General features: G+C 45.8%; 1 protein-coding gene across 4 annotated transcripts in view; it reads left to right on the top strand.

The window, feature by feature from the left end:
* The first annotated feature begins 1,372 nt into the window (after positions 1–1,372).
* The window catches only part of zgc:91944 (HNF-1_N and homeodomain domain-containing protein), a 31,912-nt gene continuing 15,128 nt past the window's right edge, over positions 1,373–18,156 (top strand). For 2 of the 4 annotated variants that reach the window (XR_014380469.1, XM_014143176.3), the window contains exons 1-6: positions 1,373–1,623; positions 2,137–2,229; positions 4,327–4,762; positions 12,428–12,513; positions 15,503–15,613; positions 17,110–17,367. Coding sequence is in view for 3 of the 4 variants with exons in the window: in XM_014143176.3 (XP_013998651.2) it covers positions 2,151–2,229; positions 4,327–4,762; positions 12,428–12,513; positions 15,503–15,613; positions 17,110–17,367 (970 nt within the window). In the remaining variant the exon portion in view is untranslated. Of the gene's footprint in view, positions 1,624–2,105; positions 2,230–4,326; positions 4,763–12,427; positions 12,514–15,502; positions 15,614–17,109; positions 17,368–18,156 lie in introns of all 4 variants that reach the window. The other 2 variants (XM_014143177.3, XM_014143178.3) reach the window with 2 other exon arrangements.

Genomic DNA, 18,156 nt, shown 5'->3' with positions numbered 1-18,156 from the left:
GAGATTGTTTGGGGTGATTTGGACCACAGAGTGAAGGAAAAGCAGACAATAAGTGTTCAGCATATGTAGGAACTCCTCCAAGACTGTTGGAAAAGCATTCCAGGTGACTACCTCATGAAGCTGGTTGAGAGAATGCCAAGAGTGTGCAAAGCTATCATCAAGGCAAAGGGTGGCTACTTTGAAGTATCTAAAATATATTTTGATTTGTTTAACACTTTTTTGGTTACTACATGATTCCATATGTGTTATTTCATAGTTTTGATATCTTCACTACTATTCTACAATGTAGAAAAATAGTACAAATTAAGAAAAACCTTTGAATGAGTAGGTATAGCCAAACTTTTGACTGACCTGTATTTTCAGTAAAAACATGTTTTCACTTTGTTTGTAGATGTGTGAGAGAAAAATAAATGTAATCCTTTTTTTTTTCAGGCTGTAACACAACAAAATGTGGAATAAGTCAAGTGGTACTGTATGTGTACTTTCTGAAGGCACTGTATATTTCACTTGATGCCATTTATAAGTCTGCTTGCAATCTGCATGATATGTGATCATGCCGATTGAAATACATAGAGACATATACACTGAGAATGAAAAACATTAAGGACACCTGCTCTTTCCATGACATAAACCGACATGGTGAATCCAGGTGAAAGCTATGATCCCTTATTGATGTCACGTGTTAAATCCACTTCAAAATCAGTGTAGATGAAGGGGAGGAGACAGGTTAAAGAAGGGTTTTTTAAGCCTTGACACATGTGTGCTATTCAGAGAGTGAATGGGCAAGACAAAATATTGAATTGCCTTTGAACGAGGTATGGTAGTAGGTGCCAGGCGCACCGGTTTGTATCAAGAACTGCAACGCTGCTGGATTCTTTCCACGCTCAACACTTTCCTGTGTATATCAAGAACAGTCCACCACTCAAGGGACATCCAGCCAACGTGACACAACTGTGGGAAGCATCGGAGTCAACAAGGGCCAGCATCCCTGTGGAACGACACCTTGTAGTGTCCATGCCCCGACAAATTGAGGCTGTTCTGAGGGTAAAAACCCTTAGTGTAGTTGATCCTGGACTGTCATTAGGCCTACTTTATAAACAGATCAGATATAGAAATATCAACAGGCAACAGAAGGAATAGAACATTGCCAAATAGTGTTTTATCAATCAAACTTATTAACAAAGCCTTTTTTTTTTGTCACAAAATGTTTTGCCTCAAAGTGCTTTACAGATCACTTTATTGTAGGCTAATGGCTATAAGGTTTGCACTATTACGTTTTTTTTTGAGAACTGAATGTATTAATGAATTAAAAAAAATAAAAAACGTTTTGATTTTCCCTCCCAGATGAATAACTTCCTATATCATCCCGGGACAGTGTGGTGGGGGTTAAAGGTCAGAAACTGAGACCGACTCCCCGTTTCTCTACGGTTCTGCTGCTGCTGCATCCCGGGACAATGTGACCCTGCACGGATCACCTTCATCAGCTAGTTAGAAACCGTTTACGAAGTGGGTCGGTCGACGTGCACCGTTGAGCATTTCAAGAGAAGTGCCCACATAGCGTCCCCTGCTGCGTTATAGCTACCCATTTAAACGGCTGCAGCTTACCACAGCAGCGGGAGGGAGGTAAGATAAAAGGGGCGCTGCCGGTTAGCATCATGTGTCTGCATTAGCATGCCATTATCTCCCACCTCGGCTAAATCAACATACTTTTGGTGCAAACTTCTCTGGTTTATGACCTAATTAGCGTACGCTAGCTATTGGTGCAATGTGGACGCAATGAGCTAGCTAGCGTTTACAACTTAGCTAAAGTTTGCTACTTTTTAATAGCTTGCAAGTTACTGTCAACAGATTATAGATAGCTAGCGAGCTAATAATTAGCTAGCATGATAAGCTAACCATATAACCGAACCAGACTGCAGCACGTCAGTGAAAGTGACTGGCGCATCTCACCTGGCAATTGGCTAACAACAAGCTAAGCTTGATAGCTAGTTAGCTAACTTATTTAGTAACAAACCACATCTAATTTAACTACAAAACGTTGATCATATTTGAAGTGAAGTTGCAACTAGCTGGCTAGTTGACTACAGTGACATTTCCTCCTTTAGTCTTTACCCCCCGCCTACCTCTCCCCGGCAGCTCTCCATCGAGCCATGCGACAGTGGTGCCTCCCGGCTGCGGCACCGCGAACCGAACCTCTGCCCACAGGGCGCCTCTCACCGCCGCTGTCAGGTAGGCTGCAGTCTGGCACTGTAATGCCGTGGACAGGGGCAAAGAGACACACATTCTTTTACAATCAATGCACAGATTTTAATTATTCATGTCAGTACATAGATAGCATTCAACATCATGGCAATAAATACATAGGTTATTTCGGACATGTATTCAGACCCCTTGACTTTTTCCAAAATGTGTTATGTTACAGCCTTATTCTAAAATAGATTTAATATACACATAAATCCCATAATGACAAAGTAAAAACAGTTTTTTTGAAAAAAATAAAAGGAAATATGATATTGACATAAGTATTCAGACCCTTTACTCAGTACTTTGTTGAAGCACCTTTTGGCAGTGATTACAGCCTTGAGACTAATTGGGTATGATGCTACAAGCTTGGCACACCTGTATTTGGGGAGTTTCTCCCATTCTTCTCTGTAGATCCTCTCAAGCTCTGTCAGGTTGGATGGGGAGCGTCGCTGCACAGCTATTTAAGTCTCTCCAGAGATGTTCGATCAGGTTCAAGTCCGGGCTCTGGCTGGGCCACTCAAGGACATTCAGAGGCTTGTCCCGAAGCCATTCCTCCTTTGTCTTGGCTGTGTGCTTAGGGTCGTTGTCCTGTTGGAAGGTGGACCTTTGCCCCAGTCTGAGGTCCTAAGCTCTCTGGAGCAGGTTTTCATGAAGTATCTCTCTGTACTTTGCTCTGTTCATTTTTACCCTCAATCCTGACTAGTTTCCTAGTCCCTGCCGCTGAAAAACATCCCCACGGCACTATGCTGCCACCACCATGCTTCACCGTAGGGATGGTGCCAGGTTTCCTCCAGATGTGACGCTTGTCATTCAGGCCAAAGAGTTCAATCTTGGTTTCATCAGACCAGAGAATCTTGTTTCTCGTGGTCTGAGAGTCCTTTAGGTGCCTTTTGGCAAACTCCAAGCAGTCGGTCATGTGCCTTTTTTAATGACAAGTGGCTTCCGTCTTGCCACTCTGCCATAAAGGCCTGTTTGGTGGAGTGCTGCAGAGATGGTTGTCCTTCTGGAAGGTTCTCCCATCTCCACAGAGGAACTCTGGAACACTGTCAGAGTGATCATCAGGTTCTTGGTCACCTCCCTGACAAAGGCCCTTCTCCCCCGATTGCTCAGTTTGGCCGGGCGGCCAGCTCTAGGAAGAGTCTTGATGGTTCCAAACTTCTTCCATTCAAGAATGATGAAGGCCACTGTGTTCCTGGGGACCTTCAATGCTGCAGAAATATTTAGGTACCCTTCCCCAGATCTGTGCCTCGACTAAATCCTGTCTCTGAGCTCTACGGACAATTCCTTCGACCTCATGGTTTGGTTTTTGCTCTGACATGCACTGTCAACTGTGGGACCTTATATAGACAGGTGTGTGCCTTTGCAAATCATGTCCAATCAATTGAATTTACCACAGGTGGACTCCAAGTTGTAGAAACATCTCAAGGATGATCAATGGAAACAGGATGCACCTGAGCTCAATTTTGAGTCTCATAGCAAAGTGTCTGAATACTTACGTAAATAAGGTATTTCTGTTTTCTATTTTTAATAATTATGCAAACATTTCTTAACCTGTTTTCGCTTTGTCATTATGGGGGTATTGTGTGTAGATTGATGAGGAATTGTACTTATTTAATCCATTTTAGAACAAGGCTGTAATGTAACAACATTTGGAAAAAGGGAAGGGGTCTCAATACATTCTGAATATACTATCTTATTATAACTTAATGAGTAATCAGGCTGTGACTGTCTTATACCCAGGACAAATATGTAAGCGATGTGACTGTGCCAAAGTTCAGCCTGCAACTAGGCATTTATATTAACAGTTCTGACTTTTTACTTTTATGTTTACTGAGGCCTCCAGTTAAAGTAAGTCAGAGATGTTAAATGATAATATAGATGCCTAGTTGCGGGACAAGGGAAGCCAGATTCATGAATGACCCACAGTTACCCCATGGAGAAGGATGCAGCCTCACACTGACTATAAATCCAGCTATATTTTTCTTTGTAAATCAAATTGATAACAACGTGTCTCTGATACAGTATTTTAGAGACCTTTTTGAAAGTGTGTGTGAACTAGTCATGTCTGTTTTAACCCGTTAGATGTCAGGATGGAGTGTTGTGAGGTGGAGCCACGCTATACCATCGAGCAGATCGACCTCCTCCAGCGTCTCCGTCTCTCAGGGATGACCAAGCCACAGATCATCCAGGCTTTGGCGTCCCTAGAGCGGCTAGATCCCGACCATCGCCCCCCGTACTGCAATGACACCCACACCGCCAACCCCACAACCAACACTACCCCTACCACAGCCTCCGCCCCAGCCCCTTCCTCCTCTTCCTCCTCCTCTTCCTCCCTCTCCCTGGCCTCCGTCACCACACAGACACCCGGGCTGGATGGCGCCTCCCTGTCGCCTAGCAACAGCTACGAAACCTCGCCCCCGCCGCTGTACCCCCCGGCAGTCGGAGTTCAGAGGTCATTCAGCTATGACATGGCGGAGGAGGACTGGGACCTGGAGGAGAAGGTGGAGGAGTACATGAGGTGAGGAGGGGGCAAGAGGGAAGTTGAGAGAGTGGGTTTCATTAATGGAGACAGGAAAGGAGAAAAGAGATGTGGGCCTATAGGACAGTACTGAGGAGAGATGTGGGCCTATAGGACAGTAATGAGGAGAGATGTGGGCCTATAGGACAGTAATGAGGAGAGATGTGGGCCTATAGGACAGTAATGAGGAGAGATGTGGGCCTATAGGACAGTAATGAGGAGCGATGTGGGCCTATAGGACAGTAATGAGGAGAGGTGTGGGCCTATAGGATAGTACTGAGGAGAGATGTGGGCCTATAGGACAGTACTGAGGAGCGATGTGGGCCTATAGGACAGTAATGAGGAGCGATGTGGGCCTATAGGACAGTAATGAGGAGAGATGTGGGCCTACTGCTTAAGAGATGTGGGCCTACTGCTTAAGAGATGTGGGCCTATAGGACAGTAATGAGGAGAGGTGTGGGCCTATAGGACAGTAATGAGGAGAGATGTGGGCCTATAGGACAGTAATGAGGAGAGATGTGGGCCTATAGGACAGTAATGAGGAGAGATGTGGGCCTATAGGACAGTAATGAGGAGCGATGTGGGCCTATAGGACAGTAATGAGGAGCGATGTGGGCCTATAGGACAGTAATGAGGAGAGGTGTGGGCCTATAGGATAGTAATGAGGAGAGATGTGAGACTACTGCTTAAAGAGATGTGGGTCTATAGGATAGTACTGAGGAGAGATGTGGGCCTATAGGATAGGAATGAGGAGAGATGTGGGCCTATAGGATAGTAATGAGGAGAGGTGTGGGCCTATAGGACAGTAATGAGGAGAGGTGTGGGCCTATAGGACAGTAATGAGGAGCGATGTGGGCCTATAGGACAGTACTGAGGAGCGATGTGGGCCTATAGGACAGTAATGAGGAGAGATGTGAGCCTACTGCTTAAAGAGATGTGGGTCTATAGGATAGTACTGAGGAGAGATGTGGGCCTAAAGGATAGGAATGAGGAGAGATGTGGGCCTATAGGATAGTAATGAGGAGAGGTGTGGGCCTATAGGACAGTAATGAGGAGAGGTGTGGGCCTATAGGACAGTAATGAGGAGAGGTGTGGGCCTATAGGACAGTAATGAGGAGAGGTGTGGGCCTATAGGACAGTAATGAGGAGAGGTGTGGGCCTATAGGACAGTAATGAGGAGAGGTGTGGGCCTATAGGACAGTAATGAGGAGAGGTGTGGGCCTATAGGACAGTAATGAGGAGAGGTGTGGGCCTATAGGATAGTAATGAGGAGAGATGTGGGCCTACTGCTTAAGAGATGTGGGCCTACTGCTTAAGAGATGTGGGCCTACTGCTTAAGAGATGTGGGCCTATAGGACAGTAATGAGGAGAGGTGTGGGCCTATAGGACAGTAATGAGGAGAGGTGTGGGCCTATAGGACAGTAATGAGGAGAGGTGTGGGCCTATAGGACAGTAATGAGGAGAGGTGTGGGCCTATAGGACAGTAATGAGGAGAGGTGTGGGCCTATAGGACAGTAATGAGGAGAGGTATAGGCCTACTTCTTAAAGAGATGGTAGAAGAAGATTAGGAGAGAATAATGAAACATGAAAAAGAGAAGGATGGTTATTTGAGGTGAACACAGTAAGAGAGGGAGAAGAGAAACTAGTCTTGCATCTGGAGAGGAGGAGGAGGATGATTATATCATTATCAGGTAATGACCAGAGTCCCTGGTGACAATGACTTATTCTCCTACTGTTAGCTGTTAGCCTGGCTAATTTGGGTCAGGTGTGTAGGGAGGGGCGGATAAAGAGATGATTGCATTCAGGCAATCATACATATCTACCTCCATCACTCCAGTATCCCTGTACATTGTTAATATGGTACTGACCCTGTATATAGTCACTTTACCCCTATACATATCTGCCTCCATCACTCCAGTATCCCTGCACATTGTTAATATGGTATTGAACTGACCCTGTATATAGTATGGTATTAACTGACCCTGTATATAGTATGGTATTAACTGTATATAGTATGGTATTAACTGTATATAGTATGGTATTAACTGACCCTTTATATAGTATGGTATTAACTGTATATAGTATGGTATTAACTGTATATAGTATGGTATTAACTGACCCTGTATATAGTATGGTATTAACTGACCCTGTATATAGTATGGTATTAACTGACCCTGTATATAGTATGGTATTAACTGTATATAGTATGGTATTAACTGTATATAGTATGGTATTAACTGACCCTGTATATAGTATGGTATTAACTGTATATAGTATGGTATTAACTGTATATAGTATGGTATTAACTGACCCTGTATATAGTATGGTATTAACTGTATATAGTATGGTATTAACTGACCCTGTATATAGCTGACCCTGTATATAGTATGGTATTAACTGTATATAGTATGGTATTAACTGACCCTGTATATAGTATGGTATTAACTGACCCTGTATATAGTATGGTATTAACTGACCCTGTATATAGTATGGTATTAACTGTATATAGTATGGTATTAACTGACCCTGTATATAGTATGGTATGAACTGTATATAGTATGGTATGAACTGTATATAGTATGGTATGAACTGTATATAGTATTGTATGAACTGTATATAGTATGGTATGAACTGTATATAGTATGAACTGTATATAGTATGGTATGAACTGTATATAGTATGAACTGTATATAGTATGGTATGAACTGTATATAGTATGGTATGAACTGTATATAGTATGGTATGAACTGTATATGGAATGAACGTGTATATAGTATGGTATTAACTGTATATAGTATGGTATTAACTGACCCTGTATATAGTATGGTATTAACTGTATATAGTATGGTATTAACTGACCCTGTATATAGTATGGTATTAACTGTATATAGTATGGTATTAACTGAACCTGTATATAGTATGGTATTAACTGTATATAGTATGGTATTAACTGAACCTGTATATAGTATGGCATTAACTGATCCTGTATACAACACAATGTAACTCCAAATCAATCACACTTCTGTGAAATCAAACTGTCCACTTAGGAAGCAACACTGATTGACAATACATTTCACATGCTGTTGTGCAAATGGATTAGACAACAGGTGGAAATTATAGGCAATTAGCAAGACACCCCCAATAAAGGAGTGGTTCTGCAGGTGGGGACCACAGACCACTTCTCAGTTTCTATGCTTCCTGGCTGATGTTTTGGTCACTTTTGAATGCTGGCGGTGCTTTCACTCTAGTGGTAGCATGAGAAGGAGTCTACAACCCACACAAGTGGCTCAGGTAGTGCAGCTCATCCAGGATGGCACATCAATGCGAGCTGTGGCAAGAAGGTTTGCTGTGTCTGTCAGCGTAGTGTCCAGAGCATGGAGGCGCTACCAGGAGACAGGCCAGTACATCAGGAGACGTGGAGGAGGCCGTAGGAGGGCAACAACCCAGCAGCAGGACGGCTACCTCTGCCTTTGTGCAAGGAGGAGCAGGAGAAGCACTGCCAGAGCCCTGCAAAATGACCTCCAGCAGGCCACAAATGTGCATGTGTCTGCTCAAACGGTCAGAAACAGACTCCATGAGGGTGGTATGAGGGCCCGACGTCCACAGGTGGGGGTTGTGCTTACAGCCCAACACCGTGCAGGACGTTTGGCATTTGCCAGAGAACACCAAGATTGGCAAATTCGCCACTGGTGCCCTGTGCTCTTCACAGATGAAAGCAGGTTCACACTGAGCACGTGACAGACGTGACAGAGTCTGGAGACGCTGTGGAGAACATTCTGCTGCCCTCAACATCCTCCAGCATGACCGGTTTGGCGGTGGGTCAGTCATGGTGTGGGGTGGCATTTCTTTGGGGGGCCGCACAGCCCTCCATGTGCTCGCCAGAGGTAGCCTGACTGCCATTAGGTACCCAGATGAGATCCTCAGACCCCTTGTGAGACCATATGCTGGTGCGGTTGGCCCTGGGTTCCTCCTAATGCAAGACAATGCTAGACCTCATGTGGCTGGAGTGTGTCAGCAGTTCCTGCAAGAGGAAGGCATTGATGCTATGGACTGGCCCGCCCGTTCCCCAGACCTGAATCCAATTGAGCACATCTGGGACATTATGTCTCGCTCCATCCACCAACACCACGTTGCACCACAGACTGTCCAGGAGTTGGCGGATGCTTTAGTCCAGGTCTGGGAGGAGATCCCTCAGGAGACCATCCGCCACCTCATCAGGAGCATGCCCAGGCGTTGTAGGGAGGTCATACAGGCACGTGGAGGCCACACACATTACTGAGCCTCATTTTGACTTGTTTTAAGGACATTACATCAAAGTTGGATCAGCCTGTAGTGTGGTTTTCCACTTTAGTTTTGAGTGTGACTCCAAATCCAGACCTCCATGGGTTGATAAATTGGATTTCCATTGATTATTTTTGTGTGATTTTGTTGTCAGCACATTCAACTATGTAAAGAAAAAAGTATTTAATAAGATTATTTCTTTCATTCAGATCTAGGATGTGTTGTTTAAGTGTTCCCTTTATTTTTTGAGCAGTATAGTATGGTATTGAACCTTGGTGTGATCCTGGACAACACCCTGTCGTTCTCCACTAACATCAAGGCGGTGACCCGATCCTGTAGGTTCATGCTCTACAACATTCGCAGAGTACGACCCTGCCTCACACAGGAAGCGGCGCAGGTCCTAATCCAGGCACCTGTCATCTCCCGTCTGGATTACTGCAACTCGCTGTTGGCTGGGCTCCCTGCCTGTGCCATTAAACCCCTACAACTCATCCAGAACGCCGCAGCCCGTCTGGTGTTCAACCTTCCCAAGTTCTCTCACGTCACCCCGCTCCTCCGCTCTCTCCACTGGCTTCCAGTTGAAGCTCGCATCCGCTACAAGACCATGGTGATTGCCTACGGAGCTGTGAAGGGAACGGCACCTCCATACCTTCAGGCTCTGATCAGGCCCTACACCCAAACAAGGGCACTGCGTTCATCCACCTCTGGCCTGCTGGCCCCCCTACCTCTGAGGAAGCACAGTTCCCGCTCAGCCCAGTCAAAACTGTTCGCTGCTCTGGCACCCCAATGGTGGAACAAGCTCCCTCACGACGCCAGGACAGCGGAGTCAATCACCACCTTCCGGAGACACCTGAAACCCCACCTCTTTAAGGAATACCTAGGATAGGATAAAGTAATCCTTCTAACCCCCCCTTAAAAGATTTAGATGCACTATTGTAAAGTGGTTGTTCCACTGGATATCATAAGGTGAATGCACCAATTTGTAAGTCGCTCTGGATAAGAGCGTCTGCTAAATGACTTAAATTTTTACGTAATGTAATGTAAATGTAATGTATTGAACTGACCCTGTATATAGTATGGTATTATCTGTATATAGTATGGTATTAACTGTATATAGTATGGTATTGAACTGACCCTGTATATAGTATGGTATTAACTGGCCCTGTATATAGTATGGTATTTAACTGGCCCTGTATATAGTATGGTATTGAACTGACCCTGTAAATAGTATGGTATTAACTGACCCTGTATATAGTATGGTATTAACTGACCCTGTATATAGTATGGTATTAACTGTATATAGTATGGTATGAACTGAACCTGTATATAGTATGGTATGAACTGATCCTGTATATAGTATGGTATTAACTGTATATAGTATGGTATTAACTGTATATAGTATGGTATTAACTGACCCTGTATATAGTATGGTATTAACTGTATATAGTATGGTATGAACTGACCCTGTATATAGTATGGTATGAACTGACCCTGTATATAGTATGGTATTGCAAGCTGCCACACACACACTATACGATACATTTATTAAACATAAGAATGAGTGTGAGTTTTTGTCCCAACCTGGCTCGTAGGAAGTGACAAAGAGCTCTTATAGGACCAGGTCACAAAAAAATTATCAATAATTTTGCTCTCTTTATTTAGCCATCTTACATATCAAATATTATTTGTTCATCAAAAATGGTGAATAACTCACCACAGGTTAATGAGAAGGGTGTGCTTGAAAGGATGCACATAACTCTGCAATGTTGGGTTGTATTGGAGAGAGTCTCAGTCTTAAATCATCTTCCACACACAGTCTGTGCCTGTATTTAGTTTTCATGCTAGTGAGGGCCGAGGATCCACTCTCACATAGGTACGTGGTTGCAAAGGGCATCAGCGTCTTTTAACAGCGTAATTTGCCAAAGCAAGAAACTCTGAGCGCAGCCCTATTCAGAAATCCGGCAATGGCTTCTGATTTCAATTCCCGCACATTGAATATAGTTGCGGAGAGTCCCTGTAATCCTAGATTCAGATCATTCAGGCGAGGAAAAAACGACACCCAGATAGGTCAGTTGCGTGAGAAACTCGTCATCGTTCAAACGGTCAGACAAGTGAAAATTATGGTCAGTAATGAACTTTAAACTCGTCTCAATAAATAAATAAAAAACCTGTCAGTACTTTGCCACTTGATAACCAACGCACTTCTGTACGTTTGTCTACATACGGACCGTTAGTGGAATTCCCGTGAGGGATTAACGGTTAATGTGCTTGGATGTTAATTATTTGACTAGGCTACTTGTATTTGACATTGTGGTGTTATTTCGCTGAACACTAGATGGTTTCATGTTATTTTTGGCAGTGAAACGAGGCTACTCAGGCGATGGGGGGAAAAACATCACCCAAATGTATAGCCCCGTTGGAAAATCTAATTGGACTGTTTGAAAATGTGAATCACATTTATTTTTATTTTTTTTACGTACCCCAGACGGCATTAGTAGATCCACATTAGTGCAGATGTGATGAGGCAGGACGTGTGTGTGGTCTGTTCTTCCTCTGTGGTGTCTGTTGCAGGAAGTGTGTGTGTGTGTGGTCTGTTCTTCAAATCAAAGGTAATTGGTCACATACACATATTTAGCAGATGTTATTGCTGGTGTAGCAAAATGCTTATGTTCCTAGCTCCAACAGTGTAGTACTATCTAACGATACACACATCTAAAAGTAAATTAATGGAATTAAGGAATTTATAAATATTAGGATGAGCAATGTCGGACTGGCATAGACTAAAATACACTAGAATAGAATACAGTATATACATATGAGATGAGTAAAGCACTATGTAAATATTATTAAAGTGACCAGTGATTCCATGTCTGTATATGGGGCCGCAGCCTCTAAGGTGCAGGGTTGCGTAACCGGGTGGTAGCTGGCTAGTGATGGCTATTTAACAGTCTGATGGCCTTGAGATAGAAGTTGTTTTTCAGTCTCTTGGTCCCAGCTTTGATGCACCTGTACTGACCTCTCCTTCTGGATGGTAGCGGGGTGAACAGGCAGTGGCTCGGGTGGTTGTGGTCCTCTGATCTTTTTGGCCTTCCTGTGACATCAGGTGCTGTAGGTGTCCTAGAGGGCAGGTAGTTTGCCCCCGGTGATGCGTTGTGCAGACCGCACCACCCTCTGGAGAGCCCTGCAGTTGCAGGGCGGTGCAGTTGCCGTACCAGGCGGTGATACAGCCCGACAGGATGCTCTCAATTGTGCATCTGTTGAGGGAGAGGTTATTTTCCTGGCACCACTCCGCCAGGGCCCTCACCTCCTCCCTGTAGGCTGTCTGGTCGTTGTTGGTAATCTGTCCTACTATGTCTGCTAACTCTGTGGTGCCTGTTCTTCTAGGAGGGACAGTAACCTGGTGAAGGAGGAAATCAAAACCTTCCTCAACAACCGCAGGATCTCCCAGGCCATCGTGGGACAGGTCACAGGTAATACATTTATTCTGCTCAGACAGCTTTCAGTGTACCTGTGGCATCTCTTTTTTTTTTGGGGGGGGGTACTGTTTATGTCGTTTTGTTTGGCTATTACTGTCTTTCTGTTTAGGATATTTTCGAATGGGTCCACCCTGGCTCTCTTCTCCTCCCCTCATTCTCTTCTCCTCTTCTCCTCTCCTCCTCCACCCTGGCTCTCTTCTCCTCCCCTCATTCTCTTCTCCTCCTTCACCCTGGCTCTCTTCTCCTCTTCTCCTCCCCTCATTCTCTTCTCCTCCTTCACCCTGGCTCTCTTCTCCCCTCATTCTCTTCTCCTCCTTCACCCTGGCTCTCTTCTCCTCTTCTCCTCCTCTCATTCTCTTCTCCTCCTTCACCCTGGCTCTCTTCTCCTCTTCTCCTCCCCTCATTCTCCTCTTCTCCTCCCCTCATTCTCTTCTCCTCCTTCACCCTGGCTCTCTTTCTCTTCTTCTCCTCCCCTCCTTCTCTTCTCCCCTCCTTCTCTTCTCTTCTCCCTAGGTATCAGTCAGAGTTACATCTCCTGTCTTCTCTCTAGGTATCAGTCAGAGTTACATCTCCTGTCTTCTCTCTAGGTATCAGTCAGTTACATCTCCTGTCTTCTCTCTAGGTATCAGTCAGTTACATCTCCTGTCTTCTCCCTAGGTATCAGTCAGTTACATCTCCTGTCTTCTCCCTAGGTATCAGTCAGTTACATCTCCTGTCTTCTCTCTAGGTATCAGTCAGTTACTTCTCCTGTCTTCTCTCTAGGTATCAGTCAGTTACATCTCCTGTCTTCTCCCTAGGTATCAGTCAGAGTTACATCTCCTGTCTTCTCTCTAGGTATCAGTCAGAGTTACATCTCCTGTCTTCGCCCTAGGTATCAGTCAGAGTTACATCTCCTGTCTTCTCTCTAGGTATCAGTCAGAGTTACATCTCCTGTCTTCTCCCTAGGTATCAGTCAGAGTTACATCTCCTGTCTTCTCCCTAGGTATCAGTCAGAGTTACATCTCCTGTCTTCTCTCTAGGTATCAGTCAGTTACATCTCCTGTCTTCTCCCTAGGTATCAGTCAGAGTTACATCTCCTGTCTTCTCCCTAGGTATCAGTCAGAGTTACATCTCATGTCATCTCTCTAGGTATCAGTCAGAGTTACATCTCCTGTCTTCTCTCTAGGTATCAGTCAGAGTTACATCTCCTGTCTTCTCCCTAGGTATCAGTCAGAGTTACATCTCCTGTCTTCTCTCTAGGTATCAGTCAGAGTTACATCTCCTGTCTTCTCTCTAGGTATCAGTCAGTTACATCTCCTGTCTTCTCTCTAGGTATCAGTCAGAGTTACATCTCCTGTCTTCTCCCTAGGTATCAGTCAGAGTTACATCTCCTGTATTCTCCCTAGGTATCAGTCAGTTACATCTCCTGTCTTCTCCCTAGGTATCAGTCAGAGTTACATCTCCTGTCTTCTCCCTAGGTATCAGTCAGAGTTACATCTCCTGTCTTCTCCCTAGGTATCAGTCAGAGTTACATCTCCTGTCTTCTCTCTAGGTATCAGTCAGAGTTACATCTCCTGTCTTCTCCCTAGGTATCAGTCAGAGTTACATCTCCTGTCTTCTCCCTAGGTATCAGTCAGAGTTACATCTCCTGTCTTCTCCCTAGGTATCAGTCAGAGTTACATCTCCTGTCTTCTCTCTAGGTATCAGTCAGAGTTACATCTCCTGTCTTCTCCCTAGGTATCAGTCAGTTACATCTCCTGTCTTCTCCCTAGGTATCAGTCAGAGTTACATCTCCTGTCTTCTCCCTAGGTATCAGTCAGAGTTACATCTCCTGTCTTCTCCCTAGGTATCAGTCAGTTACATCTCCTGTCTTCTCTCTAGGTATCAGTCAGTTACATCTCCTGTCTTCTCTCTAGGTATCAGTCAGTTACATCTCCTGTCTTCTCCCTAGGTATCAGTCAGAGTTACATCTCCTGTCTTCTCCCTAGGTATCAGTCAGTTACTTCTCCTGTCTTCTCTCTAGGTATCAGTCAGTTACATCTCCTGTCTTCTCCCTAGGTATCAGTCAGAGTTACATCTCCTGTCTTCTCCCTAGGTATCAGTCAGAGTTACATCTCCTGTCTTCTCCCTAGGTATCAGTCAGAGTTACATCTCCTGTCTTCTCTCTAGGTATCAGTCAGAGTTACATCTCCTGTCTTCTCCCTAGGTATCAGTCAGAGTTACATCTCCTGTCTTCTCCCTAGGTATCAGTCAGTTACATCTCCTGTCTTCTCCCTAGGTATCAGTCAGTTACATCTCCTGTCTTCTCCCTAGGTATCAGTCAGAGTTACATCTCCTGTCTTCTCTCTAGGTATCAGTCAGTTACATCTCCTGTCTTCTCCCTAGGTATCAGTCAGAGTTACATCTCCTGTCTTCTCCCTAGGTATCAGTCAGAGTTACATCTCCTGTCTTCTCCCTAGGTATCAGTCAGAGTTACATCTCCTGTCTTCTCTCTAGGTATCAGTCAGTTACATCTCCTGTCTTCTCCCTAGGTATCAGTCAGTTACATCTCCTGTCTTCTCCCTAGGTATCAGTCAGAGTTACATCTCCTGTCTTCTCCCTAGGTATCAGTCAGAGTTACATCTCCTGTCTTCTCTCTAGGTATCAGTCAGAGTTACATCTCCTGTCTTCTCTCTAGGTATTAGTCAGAGTTACATCTCCTGTCTTCTCTCTAGGTATCAGTCAGTTACATCTCCTGTCTTCTCCCTAGGTATCAGTCAGAGTTACATCTCCTGTCTTCTCCCTAGGTATCAGTCAGAGTTACATCTCCTGTCTTCTCCCTAGGTATCAGTCAGAGTTACATCTCCTGTCTTCTCTCTAGGTATCAGTCAGTTACATCTCCTGTCTTCTCCCTAGGTATCAGTCAGAGTTACATCTCCTGTCTTCTCTCTAGGTATCAGTCAGTTACATCTCCTGTCTTCTCCCTAGGTATCAGTCAGAGTTACATCTCCTGTCTTCTCCCTAGGTATCAGTCAGAGTTACATCTCCCAGTGGTTGCTGCAGCAGGGCTTGGAGATGAGCGACTCCAAACGCAGATCTTTCTACCGCTGGTACCTGCTAGAGAAGAACAACCCAGGTAAGAGCCACGGTAGGAGCTGGAGGCTACTGTTTGCTGGGTGTATCGTGCTAGAGGAGGAAAGGGTTCATGTTGACTCTATGACAAATTTATGGGATCTTTTGAAAGCTGCTTGTGCCATCTCCCTCTGTCCATTAGTTTATGTCCCATCCCTGTGACCAAGCATTGTGACACGGACGGATGCACACACACACACACACACACACACACACAGAGTCATGGAGGGCTGGCTAGAGTTCAGTGAAGGACAGAGATCAGAGATATTTATGACTCCCAAAGACAAGACACAGTAGGATAAAAACAGATCTGTCACTGTAGATGCTAATCCATAACATTAGTCATCTGGCTTGAATGAATGTGCTTTCCATTTAGCTATGGCTTAAAGAGAGAGTTCTAGATTTTGGCAATTACGCTAGCTGTTCCTGTTGACTTTCTGTCTTTGCGCTAACGCTAGTTAGCAATGTCTCTTGAAACTACCTTCGACTTCCTTCAAACTACACACAGAGACATAAAAATGATATCTATGAGTGGGGCTCCCGAGTGGCGCAGCGGTCTAAGGCACTGCATTTTGGGGCTTGAGGCGTCACTACAGACACCCTGGTTCGAATCCAGGCTGTATTCCAACTGGCCGTGATTTGGTGTCCCGTAGGGCGGCGCACAATTTGGCCCAGCGTCGTCCGCGTTTGGCCGTCATTGTAAATAACCAAGTCAGTTAAGAACAAATTGTTGGTTAAATAAAAAAAAAATATGACTCTGGTAAAGTAGAAAAAGGGGGTTAATTGCCAAATTCTCGAACTATCCCTTTTAAGACAAGCTAGAGTAGCATTGTGACCTGATGAGAGAATTAACATAAACTGCAGACATGTACAGATGCACTAGGAGGGTTTTCTAAACTAAACGTTTTGCTCAATTCTACATCAGCAAGCGACGTAGCCTAAATAATGGAATGTTTAGGCTACGTCCCACTGTCTTTGAGTCACCATACAAGTGATTTTACTCCTATGTCAGTCACGTGCATGAAATAAGCCCTCCTCATACCATCTCCTCTCCTTTGCCACTGCTGCTTTCCTCTGTGTGACTCTGTCCTGTTCCTGGATATGCTGGTTTTCATTCCTACATGGCTAACAATGATAGCCCTATCGCAAAACACTAACAGTGATGCTAATTCTGGATCCTAATGCTAACACGTTGCCTAGCATTTCTCTATGCTTTTTTCTCTCTCTCTACCGAGCAGGCATTTTAATAATTCTACAATTATTATCTTCTTTGGAGCTGTATACCTTTTCAGAACAGAACTAAACGTTCAGTACGATTCAGCTATAAAACAAGTTATGTCTGGCCTGCCGTTTGAATAAACTATATTCCTGTTGATAGCCATAAAAACAGGTGATTTTGATTGACTGCAAGTATCAACTTGGCTTCTGCTAAAACTCTCAAACCGTCTCCGTATATCTGGCTTTGGCCTGACCACTGGTTTGGTTTTGTCCTGACTGAAGGGCTGAGGTGGAGTGAAAGCCAGCATGGCCCGGCGGCTCTGGGCCTGGGGCTCAGTGGTCTCGGCCAGGGGCTGGGCCAAAACCTGGGCTCTGGACCCAGGGCAGCCAGGGGAGGGGACAGAGACGTCACAGGGACGGGCAACGCCGCTACGGGCGCCACAGCCACTACAGCCGCGACCGCCTCCACCACCTGGGGCAGACAGAGAGAGCTGCTGATGCACCTGCTGCCATGGTACACTGCAGCCGCCACACAGCCAGGTAACCAGCAGCCAGGTAACCAGCAGCCAGGTAACCAGCAGCCGCACAGCCAGGTAACCAGCAGCCAGGTAACCAGCAGCCGCGCAGCCAGGTAACCAGCCGCCAGGTAACCAGCCGCCACACAGCCAGGTAACCAGCAGCCAGGTAACCAGCAGCCAGGTAACCAGCAGCCAGGTAACCAGCAGCCGCACAGCCAGGTAACCAGCAGCCGCACAGCCAGGTAACCAGCAGCCAGGTAACCAGCAGCCGCACAGCCAGGTAACCAGCAGCCGCACAGCCAGGTAACCAGCCGCCAGGTAACCAGCCGCCACACAGCCAGGTAACCAGCCGCCAGGTAACCAGCCGCCACACAGCCAGGTAACAAGCAGCCGCGCAGCCAGGTAACAAGCAGCCAGCAGCCGCGCAGCCAGGTAACCAGCAGCCAGCAGCCGCGCAGCCAGGTAACCAGCAGCCGCGCAGCCAGGTAACCAGCAGCCGCGCAGCCAGGTAACCAGCAGCCCCGCAACCAGGTAACTCGCAGCCAGGTAACTTGCAGCCAGGTAACCCGCAGCTAGGTAACGAGCAGCCAGGTAGCCAGCCGCCGCGTAGCCAGGTAACCAGCCGCCGCGTAGCCAGGTAGCCAGCCGCCGCGCAGCCAGGTAACGAGCAGCCACCGCGCAGCCAGGTAACGAGCAGCCAGGTAGCCAGCCGCCAGGTAGCCAGCCGCCGCGCAGCCAGGTAGCCAGCCGCCGCGCAGCCAGGTAGCCAGCCGCCGCGCAGCCAGGTAGCCAGCCGCCGCGCAGCCAGGTA

The sequence above is a fragment of the Salmo salar genome, chromosome 14 (genome assembly GCF_965601325.2).
Source record: "Salmo salar chromosome 14, fSalSal1, whole genome shotgun sequence".
NCBI classification, from domain to species: domain Eukaryota; kingdom Metazoa; phylum Chordata; class Actinopteri; order Salmoniformes; family Salmonidae; genus Salmo; species Salmo salar.
The sequence above is the reverse complement of the archived record's forward strand: the minus strand, read 5'-3'. Positions and strand labels throughout refer to the sequence as shown.